General features: G+C 44.4%; 1 protein-coding gene across 3 annotated transcripts; it reads right to left on the bottom strand.

Moving 5' to 3' along the window:
* Positions 1–667: 667 nt before the first annotated feature.
* On the bottom strand, positions 668–16,707 carry GPN1 (GPN-loop GTPase 1). Of its 3 annotated transcripts, XM_051770679.1 has the most exons (15): positions 16,549–16,707; positions 16,373–16,466; positions 15,469–15,508; positions 14,134–14,200; positions 13,363–13,400; positions 12,750–12,828; positions 12,555–12,649; positions 10,837–10,882; positions 8,670–8,816; positions 6,453–6,535; positions 5,928–5,967; positions 2,762–2,852; positions 2,192–2,299; positions 1,477–1,586; positions 668–1,342 (listed from the first exon to the last, which is right to left on the bottom strand). In XM_051770679.1, the coding sequence occupies exons 1-14, from the start codon at positions 16,636–16,638 to the stop codon at positions 1,495–1,497; spliced, it is 1,110 nt and encodes a 369-aa protein (XP_051626639.1). In that variant the 5' UTR covers positions 16,639–16,707; the 3' UTR covers positions 668–1,342; positions 1,477–1,494. The 3 variants fall into 3 exon arrangements, 2 of the variants coding, with proteins under 2 accessions (XP_051626639.1, XP_051626640.1); XM_051770680.1 differs by lacking the exons at positions 15,469–15,508; positions 16,549–16,707 and having other exon boundaries at positions 14,134–14,299; positions 16,373–16,452; XR_007900354.1 differs by lacking the exons at positions 668–1,342; positions 2,762–2,852.
* Positions 16,708–16,772: the final 65 nt, after the last annotated feature.

Raw genomic sequence — 16,772 nt, 5'->3', positions numbered from 1 at the left:
GGCCGTGTCGGAGGGGCCCTTCCCGCGGCTCCGTGGCCGCCCCGGGTCCCGCTCCCGGGACCCCGTCCCCTGCCCCGCCCCTTGGTCGGGCCGCACTCCCGGGGTCCCGGCCCCAAGGCCCCCGCAGAGCCCCTCGGGGAGCCCCGCACCGGCACACGGGGCGGTTCCGGGTCCCGAAGGCGGACTGTGCGGCATGGGGGACCGGGGAGCAGCGGCGACGTGGTGGGCCGGGAGTCGGCGGCAGGGAGCGGGGAGGACGCAGAGCGGCAGTGCGCCTCTGACCGCCTCTCCCCACGCAGCAGTTCTGCTTCTGCGGGGACTTAAACTGCCCCGACTGGGTGCTGGCTGAGATCAGCTCCCCGGCCGAAATCGTTAAGTGCCCGCCCCCACCCCGTATCCCCCCGTCCGCCCCAGGCCCACTGCCCACCCTCCTTCTCCCGCGCAGTCCCTGCTGATGCTGAAGCTGATCTGTGCTCAGGTTCTGCGAACCAATCTCTGGAACACCTCTGCAATCCCAGCCCTGCAGTGACTTCAGCTCCAGCTCCACATCTTCCCACCACCAAGTGAAGGTGCTCCTTGATCAGAGCAGGATGTTTACTTCAGGTCCACCTCTAGACACTATATTCCAGCTTCAGCCCCAGAGTAGCTATCCCAGCATATGGGGATAGGGCTGGAGGTGGAATCACTGAGAGAGGCTGGCATAGTGGTTCTCCAGGTGTAGTGGTGAGGGGTCAGCACTTGGGACTCACTGTGTCCTCTTTCCTTGGCAGCAGCCATTGGAGCAGACAGAAGAGGCATCGTGTAGGACAGCCAGGCCAGAGTGAGTGAGCAGAGGAGTGGCTTCAGGCTGGAGAGGGGCAAGAGAAAGGCAATGTGGGCAAAGGGACCTCCCTGTTTTCACCAGGTAACCTGCAGGGTTGTAATATACTTAAGATGCATTTGCTGTGCATCCATATGGATAGGCTGCAAGCACAGGGAAAAAGTCTCACCTTAGAATGGTGACATGAAATCTCCTTCTATGAACCATCACGCATTTCTTAGTACATAAAATCTATTTAATGATAACCAAAACATCAAACAGTGGATCAATCAAGTTGTGCCCTGGCTGCAGCAGATGCCTGACTGCACTCAGCAACTGGAAGGTGCCTCTGGGGACCAGTGAGTACTCTGGATGCTAATGCTGTCAGAGATCAAAATTTAAGCTCTCAACAGAGAGATCTGAAGAATTTGCAGGAAAAGAAACTGCTTTCTGGTTCCTTCAGCTTTAGGAAGCCACAGTGGCTGATGGCCAAACGTGCAGTCAGTTGGCTGCAAGACCTTTAACTCATCGGACCAACAGTTACTGCAGAAACAAAAATAAAAATCTATCAGAGGAAGTTGTTCACAGATAAAAGTGGTTCACAGATAAAAATGGTTCCATACAAGTTTCTTTATGCTGTTCCTTCAGTTTTAACTCCATTACAAGTGATTCCAAACCTTCTGTTTCTGAAGGTCTCATTCATTCGGGTTGCTTCTCCTCTGGCATTTCATCCGCATGTCCTGCATAAAGTTTCTGAAGGCTGGTTCTTCATGACTCTCCTCAGTCACTGGGGGAAGAAACGACAGTTCAGCGCTATTTCAGTACTTGTTCTACTTGTGTTACTGAAAAAAAGCTAGAATCAGGATAGCCAAAGCAACATAGAAAGTCTATTCCATCTTCAACTACATTACGGGGCAAAGGAAAGAAGTGATCCTACCCATCAGTGGAACAGGGGAAGAATGAAGATTGTCTGTGAGCTATGTAAGAGAAAAATCACACTTTAACAACTTAGAAGATTGCTCCAAGACCATAGTCACAGGAAAAGGGAAGAGAGCCAGGGGCAGAAACTGTTAAGGCCAAAAAGATGATGGACACATCTGTGCATCAATCAGGTTCAGAGGTCATGCCCCAAGCCTAACAAGTTCTCTGGTTTATGTGTGTTATACACCTATTAATTACTTGAATAGAAAATTTACAATTGAACTTTCACAAAGGTTACAGAGTGATATCCCTGCACTGGCCATTGCAGCTGAGCTTCTGCTACAGATTCTGACACGTCAGGTGACTGAATGTTTGCTTGTTTTCTAGGCTCTCCTTACAGTCCATCCAGGTCATGACATATAGAGGGGATTTCTTGACTAGACAGGCAGCTTTTAGACCTCATTCCCTTACCTTCATGGTCAATGTCATCAGTGTCACTCTCCCTCTCTTCTTGCTCTTCATCGAGAGTTCCTCGTGTTAGTATTAGCTCAGAGGGACCCATTGCAGAAGCATCAGGTCCTTGAAGGGAACAGAAACGGCTGTACACAAACCAGCTTGCTAAAGGTAAGGTTTCTATCTACACAGAAACCCAGCAATGAACACCTGCTCTAAGGGGACAGAAAGCTGCTTGTGGATCCCAGACACAGGACAGACTCCATCAGCACCTACTCGCCTCATCTAGGGAACAGTGCAGCCAACAGCAGAGCTTTCTCATATTCTGATCTGACTGTTTCACCTTTTCTAAAGTATTTCATTATTTCTAGTAGGTCCACTGCTTTAGCTACACAGCGGGGTTTCTTCCAAACCTGTGACTGACACAGAAGAGCTGAGTGTGACCAATCCCACAGGAACTAAAGCCCCACTCCTCTAACATGGAGCTGCTTTCACACTTCTTGTGAGGACAAAGAAGCACTGTACTACTTCACAAGGCAAACTCTTCAGAAAACTTCTGCAGTAAACTTTATCTTCCTGGGGAGGTACCTGCCAATGTGCTGCCCTGCACACACACGCTGCCCATGTCCTTCCACAAGTGTTCCAGCTGCTCTCTCTTTTGTTTATTTTGAGCTTCCTCCTGTAGATAAAGATTTACATGTGGATTCTGAGAACATTTAAAACATCAGGAGAAAAGAAACCTCACCCAAACCCAGCAGCCTGTCCCCCAGTCAGAGAGCAGAAGTCACTATGCAGGTCTTACATTTCAACTAAGCGTACACAGAACTTCTGACTAAGCAGGGAAAGCAACCTCCAGTCAGGTGGGATTCTAGGACATTTTCAGCAGCACCAGGAAGCCAAACTCTGTGTAGCTGTGCCTGCAGAGAACTGTCCTTTGGACAGCCAGAACTCAAGGTGAGCAGAGCTACTGATTTTAGCACTGCAATTCAGTCTTTGTTACTAAGTCAAACTAGTACTCTTCACTGGTGCAGGAAGATACGGGGATAGTCTCAACAAATCCCTTTGGAAATTTATTTTTAAGAACTCTCTATCCATCTGAATGGAAGACACAATCTTATTTCCCAATCGTTTTCTCACAATTAGCTCAAATATTAGCACTAAAACAGTGAACAACATCTGTTTTACAAAATCTTTATTTTTGTAAAGATATGCTCCACCACATCTAGGAAAAAAAAGGCAAATGGTGGACTCTTTCAGGACAGGAGTTCTCCCACAGTGAGTACGACTAGTAAATGAAATGTATAGAAGACAATTTCCTGCTCGAGCTGGTAAATGAGCCTACCAGGGATGGGGCCCTGCTAGACCTGCTGTTCACAAACAGAGAGGGGCTGGTGGGAGATGTGGTGGTCGGAGGCCGTCTAGGGCACAGTGACCACATGAAATAATAGAATTCTCAATACTCAGGGATGCAAGAAGGGCCATCAATAAAACCTCTATGCTGGACTTCCAGAGGGCAGATTTCAGCCTGTTCAAGAGACTGGTTCAGAGGGTACCGTGGGAAACAGCCCTTGAAAACAAAGGGGTCCAGCAGGGATGGACATACTTCAAGAAGGAAGTCTTAAATGCACAAGAGCAGGCTGTCCCAGTCTGCCGAAAGGCAAGCCGGCAGGGAAGACAGCCAGCCTGGCTGAACAGGGAGATCTTGAGGGAAATTAGGATGAAAAAGAGAGCCTACTGATTATGGGAAAAAGGACTGGCTACTCAGGAAGAGTTCAGGAATTTAGTTAGGTCATGTAGAAAGAAAATCAGAGAGACGAAGGCAAGATTTGAACTCAATCTTGCCACTTCTGCTAAGGAAAATAAAAAGTCTTTCTATAGATACATCAGTAGCAAAAAGAGGGACAAGGAAAACCTCCATTCTTTAGTGGACATGGGGGGGAACACAGTTATTAAAGATGAGGAAAAGGCTGAGGTATTTAACACCTTCTTTACCTCAGTCTTCAACGGTAGGACAGGTCTCTCTGAGGACAGCTGGCTTCTGGAGCATGTAGATAGGAATATGAAGCTGAATAGTCCCCCCGTAATCAAGGAGGAAACAATCAGCGACCTGCTGAGCCACTTGGATCCTCACAAGTCTATGGGACCAGATGGGATCCACCCAAGGGTGATGAGGGAGCTGGCGGAAGAGCTCGCCAAGCCGCTCTCCATCATTTCCCAACAGCCCTGGCTCACTGGGGAGGTCCCAGATGATTGAAAGTTGGCAAATGTCACACCAATCCACAAAAAGGGCCGGAAGGAGGACCCAGGTAACTACAGGCCTGTCAGTCTGACCTCAGTGCCTGGCAAGGTTATGGAGCAGATCATCCTCAGTGCAATCACACAGCACCTACAGGATGGACAAGGGCTCAGACCCAGCCAGCACGGGTTTGGGAAGGGCAGGTCCTGTCTGACCAACCTGATCTCCTTCTACGATCAGGTGACCCGCCTGGTGGATGAGGGGAAGGCTGTGGATGTGGTCTATCTGGACTTCAGCAAGGCCTTTTGACACTGTCTCCCATAATATACTCCTGAAAAAACTGGCAGCCCATGGCTTGGACAGGGGCACTCTGTGCTGGGTCAGGAACTGGCTGGAGGGCCGGGCCCAGAGAGTGGTGGGGAACAGGGCTGCATCCAGTTGGCGGCCGGTCACCAGTGGTGTCCCCCAAGGATCAGTGGTGGGCCCAGTTCTCTTTAATATCTTTATCGATGATTTAGATGAGGGGATTGAGTCCATCATCAGCAAATTCACAGACAACACCAAGTTGGGAGGGAGTGTCGACCTGCTGGAAGGCAGGAGGGCTCTGCAGAGGGACCTGGATAGGCTGGAGAGTTGGGCTGGTTCCAACAAGGCCAAGTGCCAGGTCCTGCACTTTGGCCACAACAACCCACTGAATCGCTACAGGCTGGGGACAGAGTGGCTGGAGAGCAGCCAGGCAGAGAGGGACCTGGGAGTGCTGATTGACAGGAGGCTGAACATGAGCCAGCAGTGTGCCCAGGTGGCCAAGAAGGCCAATGGCATCCTGGCCTGGATCAGGAACAGTGTGGCCAGCAGGACCAGGGAAGTGATTCTGCCCCTGTACTCAGCACTGGTGAGGCCTCACCTGGAGTGCTGTGTCCAGTTCTGAGCCCCTCAGTTCAGGAAGGATGTTGAGGGGCTGGAGCAGGTGCAGAGAAGGGCAACGAGGCTGGTGAAGGGACTGGAGCACAAGTCCTATGAGGAGAGGCTGAGGGAGCTGGGGTTGTTTAGCCTTGAGAAGAGAAGGCTCAGGGGAGACCTCATCACTCTCTACAACTACCTGAGAGGAGGTTGTAGGCAGGTGGGGGTTGGTCTCTTCTCCCAGGCAATCAGCAGTAGGACAAGAAGGCATGGCCTTAAGCTGTGCCAGGAGAGGTTTAGGTTGGATATTAGAAAGAAATTCTTTACAGAGAGGGTAATCAGCCATTGGAATGGGCTGCCCAGGGAAGTGGTGGATTCTCCGTCCCTGGAGGTTTTTAAGATGAGGCTGGACGTGGCACTTAGTGCCATGGTCTAGCAACTGTGGTGGTAGTGGTCAAGGATTGGACTTGATGATCTCAGAGGTCCTTTCCAACCCGCCTGATTCTACGATTCTATGATTCTATGAAATGTTAGACCCCCTCAACATAAAGGCAACTGTGTGCATGAAAGCGACCCCGAGATACACTGTTCAGGTGTACAACAGCTAAAAACACTTACCAGTGTTTTTCTCAGGCGCTCGTATTCTGGACGATACTCTCTGAAAAGGTAAATAAAGAGAGTGCATTCAGTCTGAAAAACACATGATTTGTATTACATAAGGATCATCCTGGAGGCTTCTTTCTACCCAAAAAAATGTTTTCCCTAGGCTTTCATGTTTGAGAGACATTTCAGAAAGACTAACAGTACTTTTTTCCCCAGATTTGGATTCTGAAACCAATGGATGCAAGATCAATGAACTTACTTCATTAAAACAGCAATAATTTAAACCTTGGTATGGAATTACAAGAAAAAAATTACTTCACAGATTTGCTGGCACAGATAGCTTTTACTTTTTCATGGAACAGCACAAAAATTCATCTCCGAATAGTTCCTTTTTACTGCTGCTTTTTATGCTGATACTGGACACCCTAAGCTACCTTGGCTATGGCAACTGTACACTCCTCAAAATCAAAGGAGCAGACTCATGAATCAGAATCTTCAGGAAGTGGTCACTGGGTCACGGACCAAAAGTTATCCCCTTACCTCTCATATTCATCTACAGCTTTAGAAAGCTGGGTAAAAAACTCATCCAGTCCTGTGCCAAGCACTGCAGAAACACCAACCACCTGGAAAAGAAAACACACCAGAAGTAGAGAGTAACAGAGTCAGATTTTTAATACAGAAAAAAAAACAAAATAAAAACAAACAAACAAACAATCCCCCACATCAACAACAAAAAAATCAACACCACCAAAAAACCCAACAACAACAAATAACTACTAATCTAAACCTAACAATACCCATTTAATCAGCACAGTGGCCTAAGAGTGGGCAGTAACACTTCTGCTTCTGTCCAGCCCGCTTTCCAACTCTTCCTCCACTTGCTGCTCATGTTTGTTACTTCTGCTTTTTGGTTGTCGGTGATTTTCTGTTGGGTGAGTTGTTGGGGTATTTTGGGGGGTGTTTCTTTGGGGAAGGAGGTTTGTTTGGTATTTTTTAACACCACAGGGCAATTCAAAAGAAAGGTCAAGTCTTTCTGCTGTTTACTTGTTTATTGTTAATAACCCAAGTTCTCATTCTGCATCTAGGGTTATAAATGGTTAGCAAGTATCAGTGTAGTAGAATTAAAGTGTAAAAGAGACAACAAGAACTGATCTTTTGGCTCTGAAATAGTCTAATACTTTTTATTTAGCCAAAGCACGTTTAAAAGGTCCCCAGAACAGCAAGAGATGGAGAATTTAATCAGTTACTGTGACAATACATTCAAAATGCACATCTACTTTCTAATTTCAATTTGTGTATCATTACACTTCTGTCCATTTGTTCTGCTTGTATTAAATCAATTATCTAAAAATACCTTTAATTAACACTATTACCAGCCAGAATCCTACATCCTCTAATGAAAATTCTCCCTCTTTTTCATAGGCAAGACAGTCTCAACTACTGACTTCCAAATGGAAGACCTTTCCCAACACAGCCTTGCATTTGATCATTAATACAGTAAATATGCAGACAGCTCTCCAAAGGATTTTAAGCATTAAGGCCAGGCACTGTGCCAATATATATAAATATTTATACTTTCCCTGCACTTAAGTACAAGCTGCCTTTTACTCCGTAATCCTCTTCATATGACCTGCTCTCCATCCAGTGCTCTAAGAGTTCTAACAGGCAGATAAATATGACCTGATCAGCAAATAAGGAACAGGAAGTATGTTAGTTCTGTATATGGGACCACTACAATCCCTTTTGAAATTCTGTATATTGTTCCACATAGGACACTTACAATATTTTTGTTTTGGCTCTATTATCATTATCTACATGAATGGAATCATTTTGTTCCTGTAATATCCACACAGCCAAGAAGGCTTGCTTTTTCTTTAGTAAAAGCTGATAACAAACAATCAGCTAAAACCTTTAGCACAGACTATGGGATCATTAACAGCCTCCAATGTATAGTGTTGTCAGAGAAACAATTAATTTGTCCGCTCAAAACCTGGTTGAGTGGAAGAACAATATTCTTCTTGCACAAGCAAATGTAAAGGGTTTTTTTGTTCATTTATTTGTTTTTGAGATTCTTTCCTTTCTTCCTATGTAGTACATTGCCCAACTGTACCTGACACTTTCAGAACAAGGAAAATTACCTCAGGTGGGAAATGCTGCAGCAAAGAACACTGCCTCTTACCAGCCTATCTTAGCTTTCATCTTGTGATTAATCACAGTTCAATATTAAATTATTCAGGCTGCCATTCAGTGTGACAAGCTGCTAAAGTTATTGTATGTTCAAATCAGCAAATCCTCAACACAGGTCATCAACAGATTACAGTTCAAAAGGGCAGTGCAAAGCCCCTTTACAGAAGGACAGAATGGTGGAGGTTGGACAATACCTCTGGAGATCATCTAGTCCAATCTCTCCTGCTCAAAAAGCAGGATTAAGTAGAATAGGTTGCTCACTTTGCCTGAGCAAAAGTGTTTTAAGCATCTCCAAGGATGGAGACTCCACAATTTCTCTGCACCATCTGTTGCAGTGCAGAATTAGTAAAACTAAAGCATTTTTTCTTCTCTTCTGTTTGAACACAGTTTCCTGTATCTCCCCTTGTGTCTGCTGTCTCTTGTCCTTTCCCCACGCCCCAGTGAACAGAGTCTGCCGCTCACCTTCCTTACACCCTCCTACCAGGCATTTATACACATCAAAAATATTCTCCTTGAACTTTCTCTTCTCCAGGCTTTTAGGAGAGGTAATAAAAAAAGGAAGACCTTTACCTTCAGTGAACTGTAAAATTCATCCAACACTAAACTCATAGAACGAGTCAGGTTACTGACATAGGAAGTCTCTTGATTCAGGGCATCCTGAAAAGTCTCGAAGTCCTGCATCCATTCCACTGCAAAACTGTGGTCAATTATGTCAGTCTGGAAGGAGAAGGGAAAATATTCAGAAGTAACAATCTTACCCGCAGGCTGTTAAGTGGACAAATGAAAAAAAATCCATGTTAAATTTATTTTTAAAATGTTGATCTTTTAAAAATATTCAGCCCTGGTCTGAAGTTTTGCAAGTTCACTTTTTATCAAATCAACTACGTGAATACAGGAAGAGAAGACAAACAACCACTTCTCCAGGTTTAGGAAGGCAACAGTTGTTTAAGGAAACAATTGCAACTCTAAAGCCTCCTATGGTTTTACTGGAAAGGGGCACCCAAAAATTGCATACTGCACAACGAAGTTTAAGGTGTAAATAGTAGATCATACGACTGAGGCCAGACAAGAACAACCCTTGGTGAAGATCCCAAGCTTCCCTGATTGCCTGGGGGCCACTTCCACGCTGGGGAACCCCCCGGGATCTTTCTGAAAGCGAGCTGTGTTCTGGCCCAAAGAAGTGATGATCTAAACTCAGTGCAAAACAACTGCCACAAACAGGTGAGATAGTTCCACAATTTACATGAATTCATATAAAAACAGTGTATTACAGAGTTTCATAAACATCTTGCCACATGCATATCCACTCTTCACAATATGAGGTGCCTAAAACTCTGATATATTTCATTGCCCTCACCAGTGGGAAGGAGGAAGATAAAGTATTACCTAGCATTACTCAAGAGATTTGAGACGGAACTGAATCCACCAAGAGTCAAAGCCTGACTACTTAGAGTTAACTTGACTAAATTCTGTAAATAAAATTAAATCACTTCCACAAATTACTTTTTTCCCTCTCCAAATCTTAAAATTCTTTACATCAATGGGTTTGTCACTTCACATATATCCCAGTTCCCTGGGATTCTTCCATTCTTATCGAGAGTCAATTTTTAAAAATTAAATTTATTTAAATACTGTTAAAAATTCTTCCAATGCTATTGGCTTTACTTTTTAGCAAAAGCTAAACATGAGATCAAAATGAAGTTTAAAGTGATGAATCCTAAGCCTCAGGCCTACCTTTCCTTACACACATAGTGCCACTTCTTTTAGTCTTTCAAAAAGTGTATTTTCTTAAGAGAGACTTATTTTCCTACCTCATGCCTTTTTCTACAGAAATAAAAAGCTGGAAAACTTATTCTTATATTACTGTCTAGTGTCAGAAAGAAAACAGTGTACAAAAAGTTGCTCAGTAAGCAAGCAGATACCAAAGATATGCATGGTTTGGGTCACCGGGCAGATGGGTGGAGTTGGAGCACAGCAGACACTAATCCTACTCAGCTGGTGTGAGGGAAAATATCCCAGTCAAAGCCTGGCATTCGTGTGTGCACATACAAAGCTTGCTGAGTTGGAGATGCAAACACAAAGGATGCCTATGGAGAGCAGTTACTCACACCAAAAATCTAACGGGATTCTTTTAATATCTGAAATTATCATGTTTAAAGATATAGCTGTTAAGCTCAAAAGCATTAAGGCTACAAGTTCCTTACACAACAGTGGATGTGTATTCTTAGACTAGTATCTGCTCTCTAGCAAATACTGCACCAAACATCTTCGTTAAGTTTTGCCTGCTACAACAGGTGGGACTCCTCAGTCAAAACAGGCAGGGGTTACACCACTGCCACTGCGAGTCATTAGCCTACTGCTGAGTGGAAATCATTACTAATGAAGATAAATATTCTGGGAAAACAAGCCATGTAAGCGCAGATTCTGGCATGACCTTACCCTTTTTTTAGAGAGTTACGTTTCCCTATAATCCAGGCTTAAGGTGCAAAACATGTTTCAAATTGTTAGCACCCTCTCTGACTTGAATATTTGGGTGCAACTGCCCATCCCTGATTATTCTTGTGCATTTGGATATCAGATTAAAGACCCTTTTTAGATTCGGTTATCAGCCTGCATCTCCCTCCCAGCCTCTCTTTTCTAGAAAAATCTATTATTGTGGTAAGACAAAGACACCACAGCAAAGAAGCTAAACAGAACAATGTCGCATGAGGACACAGAAACTAGAGCTTTAACTTACTTTGTTCATGACTACAATGAAAGGTAGCTTTGTCTTGTACAGGATACTGGGGGGGAGACACAAAATAAAAGTTTAATTTAAAACTTCCTAGAATAGAAAGCAATTTAAACATAAGGCAGACAAGACTTGTGCAAAACTGAATACATTTGACTTCAAAAGATAATTATTTTCCTCTGCACCTAATAGAATGTAATTTTCACCCAGGTTCTGCTTACAATCATTGAATAAAATATGCTCCTCCAAGATGTAAGAAATAAAATCTCCTACATACCCAGTCGAGTTTGGTTACCATTTTCTATGATGGTAAGATCCTGGTTTTGAACTCTCTGTGCATTTTGCATTTGACTCAAACCTTAGGTTCTGAGAGATTATTTGTGAACTGAGCAATGAATTCAAATAACACAGAACATCTATAAAGCAAAATTATCTTGGCACATGAGCTGACATATTCATTTCGCTGTATATATTCTATGATCTTTTGCTCAAACTAAAGTCAGAAAATGCAATATGTAGTAAGACACAGTTGGCACACTCCTATCACGGTGATATAGCTCTTGACCTTGGTACAAGGACTGAGAGGTTTTTTGAAAACCTTTTACCAACATTTACCATGAATTATGACAGCTCTAGCTATGTTGATGGTTCCACAGGTATTTAGTCTCTGGTATGACATGAAAGACAACAGATAAATTCATGTAGGAAGAAGAAGACAATAAATCAAGAGCTCCATGCTAGGCTGAACTCCAAACAAATCTTGAAGAATCTCTTAAAAGTATCAACGACATTAAAAAATAGAATAAAATACTATGTATTTACAAGAAGGAGCTTAAACTAGCCTACCTTGATTCATCTTAGATAACTGGGTTTATAAGCAATAGGCAATATGTTAGATCTAATATAACCAGCCTTCCTCATGCTAAGGTCTCGTGGATTATTTAATGCTTTCAGTGGAAGTTTTGACCCAATGACCTCCAGATGTCCATTGGCACCTAAATTATTCTGCTTATCCAATGGGAAAACCACTAAAAGAATAACCAAACCAGCAGACTAAGTGGATAGGAGGCATCCAAGTGCACTGCCAAGCACAAATCCAACGGTCCCCTGGGCTGCATCCAACCCAGCGAGGGCAGCAGGGCGAGGAGGACGATTCTCCCCTCGTACTCCGCTCTCATCCCACCCGGAGCGCTGTGTCCACCTCCGGGAACCACGGCACAGATGGACCTGGCAGAGTGGGCCCAGAGGAGGTCACTAAAACCATCAAAGAACTAGAAGGCCTCTCCTATGGAGACAGGCCAGAGATTTGGGGTTGTTCAGCCTGGAGAAGACTTCAGGGAAGTTTTACTGCAGCTTTCCAGTAAATAAAGAGATTTATAAGAAAAATTGAGAGAGACTTTTTACCAAGGCTTGTAGTGATAGGACAAGGGATAATTTTCAACTGAAAGGGACATACTGACAAAATTTTTCATGATGACAGTGGAGAGATATTAGAGCACATTGCACAGGGAAGCTGAGGTTGCCCCATCCCTGGAACTGTTCAAGGCCAGGCTGGACGGGACTTGGAGCAACCTGGCATAGTGGAAGGTGCCCCTGCCCACGGAAGACAGGGTGGTCTTTAAAGGTCCCTTTCAAACCAAATCACTCTATGATTCCCCTCCAAAATAACTACCAAAGAGACACAGCAGTCAAAGCAGACGGACTGCATTTCCAGCTTTTCTTACCTGCAGGCATACAGCATGTTGGACATAAAAGTGATAGGGTTAGTACTGCGAGAAGTGTCCATCACATATACAACAACTGAAGGAAAAGAGGAAGCCTGGGAACACAGAGTAAAAGACAGTTTAATTAGGAGTACACTGAGCAATAGCCAGGTCATTCATAGAGCTTCACTGTCCAGTCATACAAAAAGCACTTACCAAGGCCTCAGTTATGATGGTTCCTGATGCTGACCAGGTGAATACCTCAATTTGCCCTGGTGTGTCAAGAATAACATACCTGGTAAGAAGTCACCCCAAACAACAAAAAGGGAAAATTAGTGAAGCACAGGGTCCTCTTCTGACTAGATTACCACCAGCATTCAATAGCAAATGCCACGACTATTCTGTTACAGAGGAGAAAACCCTGTTCTCCCAAAGAGTGATGAGATTTATGGGCACGCCTGAAAATTTCCTGTGAGAAATTTGTAACTAAGAAGTATGTACTATCTTGAGCCGAAGGCATCAATTTGACAGACACTTAGGACAGCAAACTCTTCAGAAGAAGAATTCATTGCTGCCTATTTGAACAGTATGTGAGAGAAAATGACAGTCTAATGGAAGACAAGAAAAGCAGAACTGGAATCAGCAGACTTTTCTTCAATCTAGCCAAAGAAAGTCTAGTTTATCTGTTCTAATTCTATGCCCTTTTCTACATGAAACTTATACCAAGGCTGAAAAAACAACTAGAAAACATGGAGAGAAGCTTTTTAGAATTTCACATGATTTTCCCAAACTGATCCCAGAAAAGCAGAACTCAGTAGAATGTACTCACCTCGAGGCATTTTGTCTTTTTTCAATAAACTTCATCACCTGATTGAAAAAGCAGAGTATACTTGGTATTTAGGCTTACAATAGGAAATCTTCAGCTTCATTTCATAAAAGAAACTACATTAACTTGCACAGCTGCAGGTGCGTATCAAAATGTTAAAGTCTTTAAGCTTTTCAGAGTGTGAGAATGCCCTACCAAGGAAGGCTGAAAAATGCTCAGACCCTGCATAGGTCAAAGACAACTTTGATTTTGTCTGTCTTCTAGTACCTGGCTAAAGAAACGGTAGAACAACTGCAGTTGTTCTTGCCTTTTCACTGAGAGATTGTCTAGGTATGTGACATCAGCCCCCACCCCAGAGCTGCTTTAGTGTGATGATTTAGGAGGGCTGTCAATTATCAAATTGAAATCAGGAAAACTTAACCTGTTTCCAAAAGTGAGCTTCCCTACTTCAAAACCAGAGCATTCATATGAAAGATTTTATAGTGAACATGGTGCAACAACAGTCCTATACAAAGACTAAAAAATGTTCTGTACATGTGGCTGCTAAATTTTACTTTAAAGAAAAAGCTGAAAAACTGAAATCTCTCAAATGACAGCTAATGTACTCTGACTGCATTGTTAGATGCAGGGTTCTGTAGGGAGAACACCTCCCCAGAAATATTAGAAGGTTAACCAAACACAGTGCCCTCTGAGACTTCAGACAGACAAAACCACACAGTCATTGTAGGCACCCAGCACAGATCATAGGAACAGCACACAGAAACAACCTTGTACCTGGTCAAATCTTGTAGCAAAGAGATTGAGAGAGGTCACTATTCCACCATTTGGGCCTAGTCCATATCTGATGCTTCATTTAGGAAAGCAGATGGTTATGCAGACCCCAGAGGGCTTCTTTTTCAACTCTGACAACACCTGGCCATGTGCAATGCACACTGGATACCTTGAAGCAAGAGACAATACCCCCTAAGAAATGATTAAATCTTCTAAGTGATGCAGCAGCATAACAAATACAAAGTGTCTCTCTCTTACCCAAACAGGTGTAATTTACAGAAGGAAAAGGGGCTGCAGGGTTTCCTCGTGACATTTTTGCTTTAACTGTGCAAGAACCAGCACTGACTCATCTGTACACACTGTGTTATGAATCACTACTCTCAATACCCAGACATGAGGCCAGACACCCTCCCTAGGCCCTACTTAATGAAATACCAAAACTCCAGTAATGGTTAACAGACACGGTGAAACGAATAATGCACCTACATATCAATTTGAAACTTATATTTAGGATGTTTTGCTGGTAACCCCAAAAGAAATAACAGCCAAAATCAAGAATCCTATTCCCTACCACCTTTATTCTTGTCTAAAATACTAAATTTAAGAGTCATACTTGTAAGTCAAATCCAAGGACTGTATTTTGTCTCCATCTGCACAAGTTATTACTTAGGAGACCAAGGAGCTCCACAGCCCTCTGGAAGTGCAGTTGCTTTAGTGTAATGTTACTGCAATACAGCCATCAACCCTCTGTGAACAAGAGCCATTGTTCCAATGTCTCTGAGATTCAGAGAAACAACAGTGCTTTGATTATGGTCAGAGAATGTGGAAATAGTTTTCCCATCTACTACAGGCAAACAGGAATGTCTATATTTGCTTATAACATATAAAATGAGACTAGTTAAAACATGGGAAAAGGCTGCTGGCTTCCACAAAAAAATAAACAATAAAAGTTCTCTGAAAGAATAAAAAAGAAAAAAAAGGGAAAAAAAATGTGGGCAGAGTACCTATTATCTGTAAAAACTTACTGTTAGGCAGAATAATTTTTAGCACAGGAGAAAACGACCCAAGGAGCATTAAATCTTGTAGAACACATGTTCCTAATGTCACATGCAAGAAATACATAGTCAAAACCTTCTGATCTTGATGCAACATTCTGCATTACTACAACCCCCCCACCTTGTGGGATGGTCCTGTGCAGGGCCCGGAGTTGGACACCATGATGCCTGTGGGTCCCTTCAATTCGGCAGATTCTGTGATTCATCACAGCGTGCACGTGACAGGTTATTTTCACAAAACTCGAGATTTCAAATATCATTATTTAGACAAAAAAAAGGATACTGTTTCATGACTTCTTTGTACTTCACAGTGTCTCTGATATCTAAGGGAGAAAGACACATAAGCAGCTTTCCAACCCCCAGCTGGTGCCCATCAGCTAACAAAGCACACCTATCTATCCACATTACTAGAAATCTATCACTGGGATGGATATTCCAATTATTACTCTGACATCAGTGAAACAACTTGCATACCCACACAGCCTTTCTTAGCCTCTGGAAAGGCAGGTTGGCATACTTCACAAAATGTAAGACACAGGATTGTGACAAAACTAGGGATTGGTATGCCCTTTGGAATAGCTAGACATAAGGTCTGTTCTATTAGTAAGCTATTTCCTCTAAAATTTGTGTCTTTTAAAGTGCTTTAAAGCTGTTAGTTGGTAGCATTTATAGCTACCACTATTGTAGATGTAGGGAACCAGATAAAATCTGCTAATACTTTCATCACTGAGAAAGAAAAAAACCTTCAGAACCCAAACACATCAAATCAGAGCGGATGATGTAAAAAAACATACAAAAGTGATGGAAGAATGCCTTTAATTCTAAAAATTCCCATATTAAAGACTGTTTCGAGAAAGAAGTTAACACTTTAAAAACAAACAAACAAACAAACAAAAACCAACCAAAAAAAACAACAACAAAAAAAAACCACCAAAAAAAAAACCAAAACCCAAAAAACCACCACCATCTTCTTGTATTAGAACTTGGAATCTCTTAGGGGCAACCCAGCCAAACAGCTCACGTACCCGCCCCCGGTCCCTGGGACAGAGGCCGGTTCTGTCGCTATTGATGGCACTTGCTGTCTCTCGGAGGACTCCAGGTACACGCCGCCCATCCGCCCGGGCCCACCCGCGCCCGCCCCCGCCCCCGCCCCCGCCCGGTCGGGCCCCGCCGGGCACAGCGCTCACCGATGTTGGCGGGGAAGGGCAGGTCGTGCACGGCGGGGTCCAGGTTGATCACGTAGGGGGGGCAGCGCTGCCCGTGCAGGTGGGCGGCGAGGCACTGCGGGAACACGGGAGGCGTCAGGCCCCGCTGGGAAGCCCCGGGGCCCGCTGGCAGCGCCCCGCAGCCCCCCGCCCCTCACCTGCACGAAGGTGGTTTTCCCGGAGCCGGCCATGCCCAGCACCAGCACACACACCGGGCTGCCCGCCGGGCCTCCCGCTGCCGCCGCCATCTTCCCAGCTCCCGCTTGTTCTTCCGGGGCGTGGGGCGGCCGCGGCCCGGTCGTGACGCGCGGCCCGGCTGTGGCCCTGCAGCCGCCCCGCACGCTGCGCAGTCTCGCGCGGCCTCCCGGCGCTGCACGGCGCG

This window comes from Manacus candei, unplaced genomic scaffold (genome assembly GCF_025592945.1).
Source record: "Manacus candei isolate 608988 ecotype Guabito, Panama unplaced genomic scaffold, ASM2559294v1 h1tg000121l, whole genome shotgun sequence".
In the NCBI taxonomy this organism is placed as follows: Eukaryota; Metazoa; Chordata; class Aves; order Passeriformes; family Pipridae; genus Manacus; species Manacus candei.
This window is presented reverse-complemented; position numbering and strand designations above follow the sequence as displayed.

Excerpts from the sequence above, each read along its gene's own strand:
- GPN1 (XM_051770679.1), bottom strand. The coding sequence starts at position 16,638 with ATGGCGGCGGCAGCGGGAGGCCCGGCGGGCAGCCCGGTGTGTGTGCTG. Across the intron at positions 12,829-13,362 it reads AAAAGACAAAATGCCTCGAG|GTATGTTATTCTTGACACAC; the intron begins GTGAGTACATTC and ends ACTTCTTACCAG. Across the intron at positions 5,968-6,452 it reads GCTGTAGATGAATATGAGAG|AGAGTATCGTCCAGAATACG; the intron begins GTAAGGGGATAA and ends TTACCTTTTCAG.